The sequence below is a fragment of the Coregonus lavaretus genome (genome assembly GCF_964263955.1).
Source record: "Coregonus lavaretus genome assembly, contig: HAP1_SCAFFOLD_2597, whole genome shotgun sequence".
Classification (NCBI taxonomy): domain Eukaryota; kingdom Metazoa; phylum Chordata; class Actinopteri; order Salmoniformes; family Salmonidae; genus Coregonus; species Coregonus lavaretus.
The window spans coordinates 27259-42021 of NW_028163131.1; the positions used below are offsets into that span (position 1 = coordinate 27259).

At 47.3% G+C, this 14763-nt stretch overlaps 1 protein-coding gene across 1 annotated transcript in view; it reads left to right on the forward strand.

Annotated features, from left to right (window-relative positions):
* Positions 1 to 14763, forward strand: part of LOC311118451 (thrombospondin type-1 domain-containing protein 7A-like) — a gene marked incomplete at both ends in the record, with an annotated part of 65901 nt that overhangs the window by 18006 nt on the left and 33132 nt on the right. Inside the window, 4 exons of the mRNA XM_084193252.1 lie at positions 3290 to 3556; positions 11897 to 12075; positions 13214 to 13347; positions 13650 to 13803. Coding sequence (XP_084049378.1) covers positions 3290 to 3556; positions 11897 to 12075; positions 13214 to 13347; positions 13650 to 13803 — 734 coding nt within the window. The remainder of the gene's footprint in view (positions 1 to 3289; positions 3557 to 11896; positions 12076 to 13213; positions 13348 to 13649; positions 13804 to 14763) is intronic.

Consider the following 14763-nt stretch of genomic DNA (forward strand, 5'->3'; position numbering starts at 1 on the left):
CTCTCCACCGAGGTCGCCCCTATGGAAACACCCAGACATAGCCCCTCACACTGAACAGACCACCCTTTAAGAGCTTTCTCTCGCCACGAAATAGTAGGATCATGGGTAATCAACCAGGGAAGTCCCAGCACCACCGGATACGCAGGAGAGTCAATCAGATAGAGCTGAATCGTCTCCTCATGACCCCCCTGCGTCTTCATCCTAAGGGGCGCTGTGACCTCCCTAATTAACCCAGATCCTAACGGACGGCTATCTAGGGCATGTACAGGGAAAGGCTTATCAACGGGAAGGAGAGGAATCCCTAACTCTACACAGAACTGGCGATCTACAAAATTCCCAGCTGCGCCTGAATCTACTAGCGCCTTATGCTGGGAACGAGGTGCAACCTGTGGGAAACAAACAGGCAAGGTTATGTGAACGACAGAAAGCTCTGGGTAAGTAGGGCGCCTACTCACCTGGGAGGACTCCCCAATGCGTGGCCTGCCTTCACCTCCACCGGGGGACCTTCCCCAACACCTAGCCGCGGTGTGCCCTCCACGGCCACAGTTGGTGCAGGGAACGGCCCCCCTCGGGTTCCTACTCCTCCGTTCTCTAGCGCCAGCACCTCCGAGCTCCATAGGGCTCGGCTCGGAGGTGCCGGAAGGTGGAATGGGCAACCCCCACCCGGGACGTCCACGGGTGGCGAGCAGGGTGTCCAGCCGAATGGCCATGTCGACCAGTTGGTCAAACGACAACGTGGTATCCCTGCACGCCAACTCTCTCTGGACGTCCTCCCGGAGGCTGCAGCGGAAGTGGTCTATGAGGGCCCGCTCATTCCACCCTGCATCTGCCGCTAGAGTCCGGAACTCCAAAGCAAAATCCTGTGCGCTCCTCATCCCCTGTCGGAGGTAGAACAGATGCTCCCCCGCCGCCTTCCCTTCTGGTGGATGGTCAAACACGGCACGGAAGCGGCGGGAGAACTCCGCATAGGTAATAGTAGCGGCGTCTATTCTCCTCCATTCGGCGTTGGCCCACTCCAACGCCTTGCCGGTGAGACAGGAGATGAGGGCGGAGACGCTCTCGTGTCCCGAGGGCGCCGGGTGTACGGTGGCGAGGTAGAGCTCCACTTGCAGCAGGAACCCTTGACACCCGGCAGCGGAGCCGTCGTACGCCCTTGGGAGCGAGAGCCGAATCCCGCTGGGTTCCGGAAGGGGGACAGGAGGACTGACCGATGGGGATGGTCCGGTAGGTGGGGCGTGGGTACCCCGCTGCTTTCCCATCGGTGGAGAGTGTTCATCACCCGATCCAGGGCGTGACCGATCTGGTTGATCCTGTCCTCCTGCCCACGAAGACGGTCCTCCATGATGTCCGTTGGCGCGGTTGCTCCTGCTGATTCCATGGGTTGATGTGTGATTCTGTCAGTAGCTGAGTGTAGATGCGGTGTGGAAATCAAGCGCAGGAAACACGGGCGTTCGTGAACAGACTTTAGTAAACGAAAGCAGCACCAAACAGGCGAACAGCCAACCCAACCGGGAGGCAAAATACAGTGCGTAAAACGACGATAACGCACACAGTGCGGACTCTCGAAAAACAACAAAACACGAGAGTAAATACAGAGAGCAACAGCTAGACAAAAAACAATCACACATAACACCTGACCCAACACACGATAACTAAATAGGAAACAAAATCAAACACTAACAAGGGACAGGTGTACAAACAGACAAAACCAAACAAACATGAAACATCGAACGGTGGCAGCTAGTACTCCGGGGACGACGACCGCCGAAGCCTGCCCGAACAAGGAGGAGGAGCAGCCTCGGCCGAAACCGTGACAGCTAGGTTGTAGAAACCTCATGATGGGTATAGGGAACATGTTAGTATCATGTAGTAGCCTAAACCTATTGATGTTACATTGAGCTGGATAAATGGAATGTGAATGACAGTCATCCAATATGGTGTAATAGGAATATGGCCATCTTCATGAAAAAAATTATCGTCCTCCTCATCTTAAACGTCACCGACCGCCACTGGGGCATCTGGTTATTAAAGACATTACCCTCGGAGCTAACATTTAAAGGAACATAAATTAGGTTACTTACATTCACTGCAGTTCTATTTCTTTGGGATACAATATGATTTCCATGTCCTATGTTGCTTATTTTGACAGGGAGGACTGTTGCACTACTGGGGGCCGAAACTGTGGACATATTTAATAGAGATCTTAAAACACATCTTTTTAGCTTTGCCTTTCCTTAAGGTGCTTTTATAGTCATTCAGTTTTTGTCATTCTTTTGTTTTTTATCTTATGTTTGTTGTGTAGTAAATATTTAAGTTTTTATATTCATTGTTTTTTTGTTTTGTTTTCTGTGAAGCACATTGCGTTGCATTCCATGTCTGATATGCGCTGTATAAATAAAGCTTGATTTGATTAGAAACCCAGACCATCAGTCTCTTAAGCAGTTCGCTATGTTGACGGAGGTAATCCTGGAAACCCTGTGGTTAGTTCCCTTTGTCTCTAAGTGGACTGGAATAGGTCTACAAGTACAGTAAACTAACTAACTTAGTCATTTTTGTCTCTGTAGGGACACAATGCGACTGGAGTCTGTCTTTGGCCACAGTTTGCAAGTTCAGTAGAAGTCATCCCTAAATACTGATACAGGCTCAGATATTTGAATTTCTTTCATCCCCCTAATGGTTAAGGTTAGTATGAGGGTTAGATCCTATTTCTTCTGATTCTATAGATCTGTTAAGAGCAGCTCCCTACCTAAAGAGACTGAAGTACTTGACATGACTTTGACATTAAGGTTCCAGAGTGAGTGAAACAGTATCACTGCATAGTCGGATGCCAGAGTGTCACAAATCTAATTTGGCCAGTCAACAGTCGAAGTGCCCTCCATAGTATGCCTTGAGTTCATTTGAATGTATAGCCTAAAGGATTATATAGGATAAGCCTATAGGACCCTGAGATCCTTCAGGATAAGCTCATGTTGCTAGAAGTGACTTTTACCAAAACCCCACCCCCACATATTTTCACCTGGTCCCAACAAATATGTTCATGTTGCATTTTCACCTGGTCCAAAGTAGCAGAGGTAGAGTAAAAACATATATGATCATCTCTATCCTTTATCTGGATCCAGGATACCGGCTTGTTACAAAGTTTATTTCAATACTTGCCATTCGGTATGGTTATTCTCCGGTTTACCAATCTAAGTGATTGCCGTTCGGGTTGTATGAGTTAGACACAGCCAGACTGCATATTAGTTTTGATTGATCGCCTGTCCTCCCTTTCTCCCTTCTCTCTTCTCAGGGAAGAGCAAAAAGCGAGACCAGTGTAAGAACAACCAGGTGTACCCCCTCAGCGAGATCCAGTACTGCCCCTGTAATAAGTACAACGCCCAGCCCGTGGGGAACTGGTCGGACTGCATCCTGCCTGAGGGTGGGCGTGTGGAGGGCCAACTGGGCATGAAGGTCCAGGGGGACATCAAGGAGTGTGGCCAGGGCTACCGCTACCAGGCCATGGTGTGTTACGACCAGGACAACAGACTGGTGGAGACGTCACGGTGCAACAGCCACGGTGAGTCTTACAGGCCTCTCACCAACATCCTATTATTGTTCATGTCTATAAGCAGGAAGTTACCTGCTATGTATGATGATGTTATGTTGGTTAGTCTACCTTTGTCATGGTGCAACAGCCACGGTGAGTCACACAGAGTGTATGAAACATCCAGTGTCCCTCTTCCATCTCTCATCAACTCCCTCGAAGCTGTATGCATTAAACCTAGCCACTGTGATTCATACAGGGTGACTGTATTTCCAATTAAAGGCATGCTCAGTGATATGACATCATCATGCACATTGGGCCACTTCCTGTTACAGAAAACAGAAAACGAGTGTGGAGAAATGCAAGATAAGGCAATTGATTTTGGTCTTTGGAATTCTCATCAATTTGTTTCAGCCCCTTATTGAATACATTTCCAGAATGTTGTTCCTTGTTCTCTCCATCAAGATAATATTTATTCCACCATTTACATATGTGTTCTATTGATTCGGCTCCATTCGAACCATTTTGATGACAGACTGAGAGTGCAGAGCAAACGTTCATCTCACTGTGTCCTTTTCAGCATCCACTGATTGTAAATTCACTCGCAGTATGGGAACTGTGGTGTGGTTGATGGTGTAGAACTGTTACGTGATGAGATGTCACTAGCAATTGTTATACACTAGCTACTGCTGTTATATGTCCACCTCTCTAACACCACTGCCCAAGTGCCCTACAGTCGTGGTCAAAAGTTTTGAGAATGACACAAGTATTGGTCTTCACAAAGTTCGCTGCTTCAGTGTTATGAGATATTTTTGTCAGATGTTACTATGGTATACTGAAGTATAATTACAAGCATTCCATAAGTGTCAAAGGCTTTTATTGACAATTACATTAAGTTTATGCAAAGAGTCAATATTTGCAGTGTTGACCCTTCTTTTTCAAGACCTCTGCAATCCGCCCTCGCATGCTGTCAATTAGCTTCTGGGCCACATCCTGACTGATGGCAGCACATTCTTGCATAATCAATGCTTGGAGTTTGTCAGAATTTGTGGGTTTTTGTTTGTCCACCCGCCTCTTGAGGATCGACCGCAAGTTCTCAATGGGATTAAGGTCTGGGGAGTTTCCTGGCCATGGACCCAAAATTACGATTTCTTGTTCCCTGAGCCACTTAGTTATCACTTTTGCCTTATGGCAATGTGCTCCATCATGCTGGAAAAGGCATTTTTCGTCACCAAACTGTTCTTGGATGGTTGGGAAAAGTTGCTCTCGGAGGATGTGTTGGTACCATTCTTTATTCATGGCTGTGTTCTTAGGCAAAATTGTGAGTGAGCCCACTCCCTTGGCTGAGAAGCAACCCCACACATGAATGGTCTCAGGATGCTTTACTGTTGGCATGACACAGGACTGATGGTAGCGCTCACCTTGTCTTCTCCGGACAAGGTGTTTTCCGGATGCCCCAAACAATCGGAAAGGGGATTCATCAGAGAAAATGACTTTACCCCAGTCCTCAGCAGTCCAATCCCTGTACCTTTTGCAGAATATCAGTCTGTCCCTGATGTTTTTCCTGGAGAGAAGTGGCTTCTTTGCTGCTCTTCTTGACACCAGGTCATCCTCCAAAATGCTTCACCTCACTGTGCGTGCAGATGCACTCACACCTGCCTGCTGCCATTCCTGAGCAAGCTCTGCACTGGTGGTGCCCCGATCCCGCAGCTGAATCAACTTTAGGAGATGGTCCTGGCGCTTGCTGGACTTTCTTGGGTGCTCTGAAGCCTTCTTCACAACAATTGAACCTCTCTCCTTGAAGTTCTTGATGATCCGATAAGTGGTTGATTTAAGTGCAATCTTACTAGCAGCAATATCCTTGCCTGTGAAGCCCTTTTTGTGCAAAGCAATGACGACGGCACGTGTTTCCTTGCAGGTAACCATGGTTAACAGAGGAAGAAAAATGATTTCAAGCACCACCCTCCTTTTAAAGCTTCCAGTCTGTTATTCTAACTCAATCAGCATGACAGAGTGATCTCCAGCCTTGTCCTCGTCAACACTCTCACCTGTGATAACGAGAGAATCACTGACATGATGTCAGCTGGTCCTTTTGTGGCAGGGCTGAAATGCAGTGGAAATGTTTTTGGGGGATTAAGTTCATTTTCATGGCAAAGAGGGACTTTGCAATTAATTGCAATTCATCTGATCACTCTTCATGACATTCTGGAGTATATGCAAATTGCCATCATCAAAACTGAGGCAGCAGACTTTGTGAAAATTAGTATTTGTGTCATTCTCAAAACTTTTGACCACGACTGTATACATCACACTATGTAGGATTAGGGTGGCATTTTAAAAAGCTTAAGCAACCATAGGAGATCAGTGATAGTGCATTGGCTATACTGTACAGGAGTTACTGGTATTGTAGCTCTGTTGCTCCAACACCACAATCAACCTACCTGATTGGCTCCCACACGTGCTATGGATTAAATTATGTTATTGGATTTTTTATTATAATTTAATGTATTATTACTATAATTATTATACTTTTTTAAATACATTATATTAAAATAAATACAAATGAAAGGAATAAATTACAATAAAATGAATTAAAATACATTAAAGGTATATGGTTACCTATACACCTTTCAAACCAATATGTTTTTCGGCCAACTTTAGCATCCCCGCAAATTTTTTATGCCGTTTTTTATATCTGAAAGGTGTTGCCGATATCAAAACCTAAACTTCCGCGAACCGACCTAGTCGTGATTGCAGTAAAGTTCTGCCCACGGCTGTCAAGTTTGTCGTAGAGAGTAGACCAATGCGCAGCGTTAGTTGCGAACATACTTAACTTTATTATCTTTAGTGATAATATAACAACAACACAATAAACGAAACGTGCAGTCCTACGGTTAACACAGAAACAAACCAAACGGAAACAAGATCCCACAAACACTAAGGGAAACAGACTGTTTAAATATGGCTCCCAATCAGAGACAACCAGCCACAGCTGACACTCGTTGCCTCTGATTGGGAGCCCCTCTGGCCAACATAGAAATACAACAACTAGAACTTGAACATAGAACAAAACACATAGAAACTACACACCCTGGCTCAACATATAGAGTCCCCAGAGCCAGGGTGTGACAGTACCCCCCCCCAAAGGCGCGGACTGCGACCGCGCCTCAACAAAACCCAAACAGGGGAGGGCTGGGTGGGCATTCCTCCTCGGAGGCGGTTCCGGCTCCGGGCTTGACCACCACCCTTCAATAATCCCCCCGTAGCGCCCCTGGTCCGGTCTGGCCCCGCTGGCTGGAGCTGGACTGGACATCGAAGGAGCGGATTGCTTAAGCTCCGTTGTGGAGCAGCTGACCAGTACCTGATCAGGCACCGGTGACCCAGGCACGGGTTGTGCCGGACTGACGACGCGCACCCCTGGCTTGGTGCGTGGAGCAGGAACGGACCGGACCGGGCTGACGATGCGCACCCCTGGCTTGGTGCGTGGAGCAGCAACGGGCCGGACCGGGCTGACGATACGCACCCCTGGCTTGGTGCGTGGAGCAGGAACGAACCGGACCGGGCTGACGATGCGCACCCCTGGTTTGGTGCGTGGAGCAGCAACGGGCCGGACCGGGCTGACGATACGCACCCCTGGCTTGGTGCGTGAAGCAGGAACGGGCCGTACCGGGCTGACGACTCGCAACCCTGGCTTGGTGCGAGTGGCAGGAACAGGCCGGGCCGGGCTGGCAACGCGCACCGTAGGCTTGGTGCGAGTGGCAGGAACAGGCCGGGCCGGGCTGGCGACGCGCACCGTAGGCTTGGTGCGAGTGGCAGGAACAGGCCGGGCCGGGCTGGCGACGCGCACCGTAGGCTTGGTGCGAGGAGCAGGAACAGGCCGGGCTGGGCTGGCGACGCGCACCGCAGGCTTGGTGCGTGTGGCAGGAACAGGCCGGGCCGGGCTGGCGACGCGCACTGTAGGCTTGGTGCGAGGGGCAGGAACAGGCCGGGCCGGGCTGGCGATGCGCACCGTAGGCTTGGTGCGAAGGGCAGGAACAGGCCGGGCCGGGCTGGCGACGCGCACCGTAGGCTTGGTGCGAGTGGCAGGAACAGGTCGGGCCGGGCTGGCGACGCGCACCGTAGGCTTGGTGCGAGTGGCAGGAACAGGCCGGGCCGGGCTGGCGACGCACACCGTAGGCTTGGTGCGAGGGGCAGGAACAGGCCGGGCCGGGCTGGCGACGCACACCGTAGGCTTGGTGCGAGGGGCAGGAACAGGCCGGGCCGGGCTGGCGACGCACACCGTAGGCTTGGTGCAAGTGGCAGGAACAGGCCGGTGCCGGGCTGGCAACGCGCACCGTACACTTGGTGCGAGGAGCAGGAACAGGCCGGGCCGAGCTGGCGACGCGCACCGTACACTTGGTGCGAGGGGCAGGAACAGGCCGGGCCGGGCTGGCGACGCGCACCGTACACTTGGTGCGAGGAGCAGGAACAGGCTGGGCCGGGCTGGCGACGCGCACCGTACACTTGGTGCGAGGAGCAGGAACAGGCTGGGCCGGGCTGGCGACGCGCACCGTACACTTGGTGCGAGGGGCAGGAACAGGCCGGGCCGGGCTGGCGACACGCACCGTACACTTGGTGCGAGGAGCAGGAACAGTTCGGGCCGGGCTGGCGACGCGCACCGTACACTTGGTGCGAGTGGCAGGAACAGGCCGGACCGTACTGAGAACACACACCACTGGCCTTAAACGGGGATCAGGAACGGGCCGGACCGGACTGGCAATACACCTCAGTACCTCTCGCCGCGCCTCTACATCTTCCTTCCCTCTTCTCACCAATGGCTCCCGTAACCTGGTGGCCTTCTGAATTCGCCCCTTATCTGCCTCCAGCAGCCCCGTCGTCCATGCCATGTGCCCCCCCCTAAAATTTTTTTGGGGTTGCCTCTCGTCCGTCCGACGACGACACTGTTGACGCCGTTGCTCCTCTCTCCGTCGCGCCTCTACCGTCTCACTCCATGGACGGCGATCCATCCCGGCCTGGATTTCCTCCCAGGTCCAGGACCCCTGCCCGTCCAATATTTGCTCCCACGTCCAGGCTGCCTGCTCCTGGACACGCTGCTTGGTCCTGGTATGGTGGGATCTTCTGTCAAGTTCGTCGTAGAGAGTAGACCAATGCGCAGCGTTAGTTGCGAACATACTTAACTTTATTATCTTTAGTGATAATATAACAACAACACAATAAACGAAACGTGCAGTCCTATGGTTAACACAGAAACAAACCAAACGGAAACAAGATCCCACAAACACTAAGGGAAACAGACTGTTTAAATATGGCTCCCAATCAGAAACAACCAGCCACAGCTGACACTCGTTGCCTCTGATTGGGAGCCCCTCTGGCCAACATAGAAATACAACAACTAGAACTTGAACATAGAACAAAACACATAGAAACTACACACCCTGGCTCAACATATAGAGTCCCCAGAGCCAGGGTGTGACAACGGCTTAGTATGAAATGTAGCAGTAATGCTGAGGCGGCATTGGCACGCACTACGCTCTTAAACTATTGATGGTTGCTAGGCAGTGCCCCTTACTACTATCCTCCTGACTGTTCTAAACTTTGCAAGGCACATCACTTCGCTCATCTCTTCCCTGTAGCCCACCAACAACATGCACTGCTTTCTTAACCACAACTGAGATGGATCCATAAATAATTACTGTGGGAATAAATATCACTGAATGACGAAAATATTAGAATAAAGTAAACTAATGCAACTGAAGCATGGGAACTCTTGATAAATCAATCAATGTCAGATTTTTCTCTGTTTGGATATTGGTTAAGCAACAATTAGGCTGTGGAAATGTTAGCTAAGCTGAGGTGAGTGCTGCTCAGGATCATCTTGTCTAGTTGGCTCATTTATTAGCACTGATCAGAACATTTTGCCAGCATGTAATGTAGTTTAACAAGTGGATTATTTAGCTCTTCACTCTGTCGCTTAGTAGCCTCGGCCTACTTCTGACCAAAAGCCTGGGACTTGTCTTAACCAATCAATGGGATTTTGTATCACTGAATCTCCATCTGTATATTTGGTTAATTTCCTGGCTGGGCAAATAAGTGGAGGTGGTATAGCTCATCTATTTATTTGCTCATCTATCACCTGATCAAGTGTAGTCCTATTATTTTGCTCGATCGCGTATAGGCAACTTCAAAAGCCCGCAGAGGTTGTGAAATATGAACACGATACTTTTATTTTCTATCGGTATCATGATGAGGATACTCTCAATGTAAGAGATGAAGCATTGATCAGAAAAGCATGTGCTTGCCTTGGGCTCTGTTTAAAAATAAAACTTTTTTTATATGACAGCGGTTCTACACGCTGCTGTGATGCAAGTTGTGTGCCAAAAACATTATTAGTATTTTATTCTGTCATATTTAGATTCTTAGCCTACTATAAAGCCTACTATCAAATATATGTGTTGACTGTGATCATTGTAGTCTAAGTGTGTCTTGTCTGTTTAATGAACAAAACAATCACTGATTTCATGTGCATGGCGCAGCCATGTAGCCTATAGACTGCACAGACAAGTAACATAATTAAACTCAAAATATGCCATTCTATTCTTTTGAAATTAGATTTTATTAGTATTATAATGTTTTTTAGGACCTGCCTAAAACCAATTAATAATGGATTTCATTGTGATGGTGTATATTCAATGGATTAATTAAAATAGACGTCCACCCGCATCGGCCCACTCCTAAACTTGCCGTCATGTGCACGGGAGATATAAAAGGCTTATCCCAGCAAGAATGTGGTAAATGGGACTGTATGGTTGCCTGAATGTTTTTACATACAACATACCGTAAAGTCTGTACACAGATGGGTACTATAGTGACAATTGAATTCCCTGCTTTAAAGCAGTCTAATAGTAGCTTCTCTGCTACAGTATTCTGTTGGAAAAAAATATGCTGTATAGAACCAAAAGGGTTCAATAGCTTGTTTCATATATGGCCCTCAAAATGGCTCTAAATAGAACCCTAAAAATATTGAAATAAATCTGCAGTGTATCTGTAGTAGCATTACTGTATCTGAAGAGGGTATGTAGCCTACATGGGTCAGTTCCTCAAGAATTGGACCATCTTGATTTGTCTTTTCATTTTGGTTCACTAGTTGTTTCCAAATTGTTATGTTTTTGGGAATGGTAACCAGGTGACCTCCTTAAAATGTAGAGGAATTCTAAATATATAACCAAACAAAGCCCAAATATAATGAGATTAAGGGGTAATCAATTTGGGCAACAGAAAATCCCCCTCTAATACATTTCCCTCTAATAATGACACTGTGTTTGTTCATCTGATCTCATCTTACTTCAGCATGTTCAGAATCATACATTTACTAGATGTAAAAAAATCTAAGAAATAATAATTCAAACTTGAACTTTAAAATTCCTCATTCGTAATATGTTCATGCATTTTCCACAACTGTGGCTCCTCACAGGTTCCTGTGTTGTGAACTAGCTCCAGTAGCAGTAGCAGTAACACTGGAACAGCTAAGAGCAATGACCTCCCTGCTCTTTCAGTGGACAAATGAGGCTCAGTAATCCACCCTCGCCCAGATAAACAGAAATAACAAGCCGAGAGAGAGGCACTCCTGCCAAAAACCAAAAAGCATGACCTCTCTCTCTCTCTCTCTCTCTCTTGCTCTCTCTTTGTGTCTCTGTGTGTCTCTGTCTCTCTCTCTCTCTCCCTTTCTCTCTCTTTCTATTGCTCTCTCTTGCTCTCACCATTCTCTCTGTCTCTTTGCCTCTCTCTCTCTCTCTCTCTCTCTCTCTCTCTCTCTCTCTCTCTCTCTCTCTCTCTCTCTCTCTCTCTCTCTCTCTCTCTCTCTCTCTCTCTCTCTCTCTTTCTATTTCTCTCTCTCTCTCTCTCTCTCGCTCTCTCTCTCTCTCTCTCTCTCTCTCTCTCTCTCTCTCTCTCTCTCTCTCTCTCTCTCTCTCTCTCTCTCCCTCTCTCTCTGTCTCTCTCTCTCTGTGTGTGACTGGCTCGCCTGGAAAACAGCAGCCTTCTAAATCACACAACAGGCTGCTGCTCTCTTGTTTCATTGCATTTGCCAAGCTCCAGTAAACAGTGTTATAATGCTGTGTGTTGCGCAGCGCTGCCATCTCAGTTCTTTATAATCATCTCTGTAGCTTTTCATCCGTATCAGTAGGAATGTTGAATTTACTCCAGGTGCTGTTCATTTAGATATTTTACAGTTTAAAGATTGCAGAATTTTGCAACCCAATTTCACAGTATGTTGTATAACTGAATACATTAGCTTTATGCATCACAAACTGTATAAACTGATACAGATGCTGTCAGATGATGAAATTATACTGAAGCCTCTCTTTGTGGTTTCAGGGTATATTGAGGAGGCTTGCATCATCCCCTGTCCGTCTGACTGTAAGCTCAGTGAGTGGTCCAACTGGTCACGATGCAGCAAGTCTTGCGGCAGCGGGGTCAAAGTGCGTTCCAAGTGGCTGAGGGAGAAGCCTTACAACGGTGGTAGACCGTGCCCCAAACTCGACCACGTCAACCAGGTGAGTGGGGGACGTTCATCACTCTTGGCTCTGTGTAGAAACAACCCCTAGCCCCTACCCCGTAGACCAGGGTTCTTCAATTCCGGTCCTGGTGGGCCGAAACACCTCTGTTTTTCATCCTCTCCTTCTAATCAGGGGCTAATTCAGACCTGGGACACCAGGTGAGTGCAATTAACTACCAGGTAGAAATAAAAAACAGACCTCCAGGACCGGAATTGAAGAACCCTGCCGTAGACACTTGTGGAGATCTGAGAAGATTGGACAGATTTCTACCATATTGCTTAAACCAATCAAATCTACTCAGATCTCCACAACTTAGTGTCTAGGGGGTAAAGAGTATGGGATAAGGGTTGTTTCTGGACAAGTCTTGACTCTCTGTTCTCACCTAGAACATGGTAGATGGTAGAGGTCCCTGGCTTGTTTTAATGTTTAATTCAAAGACTTATGATTTAATGAATTACATTAAAGGAACCAAAACAGTGTTTATTTTTTAATGAAGCCAGAGTGGACATCTTTCACTGTTTTATTCATTAGCCTAGTTAGAGCTTGTACTCGTGCCATGTTAAAGAAAGAGAAGGAACTGTGAACTCTATGAAACACAAGAAAACATGTTGTACTTCATTCTAATAATCCTGTATTTAAACACTCACTATCTGTTTGCCTGCTGTTCTTTTCTTCTTTTCCTGGGTGTATGAACTGACCCCCTCCACAGGCTCAGGTGAGTGACTTGTCACTTGCCTTTTATATAGGGCTGTCAAACGATTAAAACAGTTAATCCAGTTAATCGTAGGATTTGCTGTGATTCATCGCGATGCATCACAAATTAAAAATTTGCTCAAAGTGAGCTGTAATTAAATATTTTTTAATGACAAGAATATTGATGTCTTGATTTTGTCTAAAGTAACAGTTAGCAAAATTAGGTAAATTGAGAAAGCACACTTTCTTTAACCTCAATGTCAACTTGTTTTTACATGGCATTGTAGATTTGAGCTTTATAGATGATGTATTTTGGATATTTTCAATATATTTTCAACTCTTTCAGACAATGCGATTAATCATAATTTCTGGAGTTACTATAGATGGCTATAGATTACTATAGTGACAATAGATGGCTTACAGTCTAGTGGTCTCTCACAAGGTGTATGAGGTGGTGCCGTGTCTCAGTGACTGTGGTCAGTACGTGTGGGTGGCTGAACCCTGGAGTGTCTGGAAGGTCAGCAACGTGGACCTGAAGGAGAACTGTGGAGAAGGAGTGCAGACCAGAAAAGTCAGGTACGGACGATCAGCTATTATAGATACAACCTAACCTATTTCAGCTCCTAGTGGAGTGTAAGCCGGTCAGAATGTTGCAAGTTCTAGCAACAGCCCTAGCCACGGATGGGGCACTTCTTGGCAGGGGGACACAATTTGGCATGACAGGGCCTCAACAGTCTCTCCAACTAACCCTGTTCTGTGATGATTTCTTAACTTCATTCATTCAAGGTGATTTCTGCCTTCATCTCATCTTCATCTCCTCCACAACAGCCAAAGATAATTGTATCAATATTACTAACCTATTGTCCCTCTCTGTCCAGGTGTATGCAGAACACTATCGATGGGCCGTCGGACCCTGTGGAGGACTACCTGTGTGACCCAGAGGAGATGCCCCTAGGGGCCAGAGACAGCCAGCTGCCCTGCCCTGAGGACTGTGTCCTGTCTGACTGGGGGGTCTGGAGCCGCTGCTCACTGGTAAGGACAGATACTGACTACCTTGTTGTTTTATCATAATCTGTTGCTGACCACTGATATATACAGTTACCAACTACCTTATTGTTTTAGCACCTATTTTATCACTTTACAATATTTAAGATATTTTGTGTTTTCTGGGTTTGGTTGGGAGCAAAGAAATATCCATCTCAGTAGATGAACTGATGCAGTACTGTTCTAATGTATTCTATTCTAATTCTGTGGTGCTGAACACACACTGAAAGCAAGAGTACACTGCTTAAAGGGTTAACTCATAGCTGGAGAGCACAGAGGTCTTCTGCTTCTCACCATGGATCTCTGTCTCACACCTTAACATATAATAACTGGCCAATCATGCCAAGTGTCCACCCTCCATTTAACCTGTTTTGGCCATTTTCCCATGGTGAGAAATCCAATTCACAGCAGAGCTCTTGCCAGCAACTCTCACTTTGGATTCACCAATTCACCAATTTAATTCTCCAGCAAGGCTCGTACCCATTTAGGTGATGTCCATTTGGTATGTGTTTTGCTACTACTGGGCTCTCACCAATTTAGTATGATGTTCCAGCAAGGCTTGCACCAATTTAAGTGATGGCTATTCAGTATGTGTTATTCTCCGGTGGGCGAATAGTTGTGATTTATCCTGAGAAATTAAAGAAGGGAGAGAGGGTGGGATGACTTTGAACAGGGAAGATGATCTCATGCAGCTCTACATAGCATGCTGTGACCAAGGTCTGTGTAAAAGCAGATATTATAGGAAGGGGACCACCCTGTCACCCCATGTGTGTGTGTCTGTGTGTCTGTGTGTGCGTGTGTGCGTGTGTGCGTGCCTGTTTGTGCGTGTGTGCCTGTGGTGAACCTCTAGTGGGAAGAAGGGTCAACCGTGTCACAGTCCCTGCCATTCCCATTCCAAGGCACTCTGCCACGGATCCCTTGGGAAAGTTCATTACCATGGATATGGAA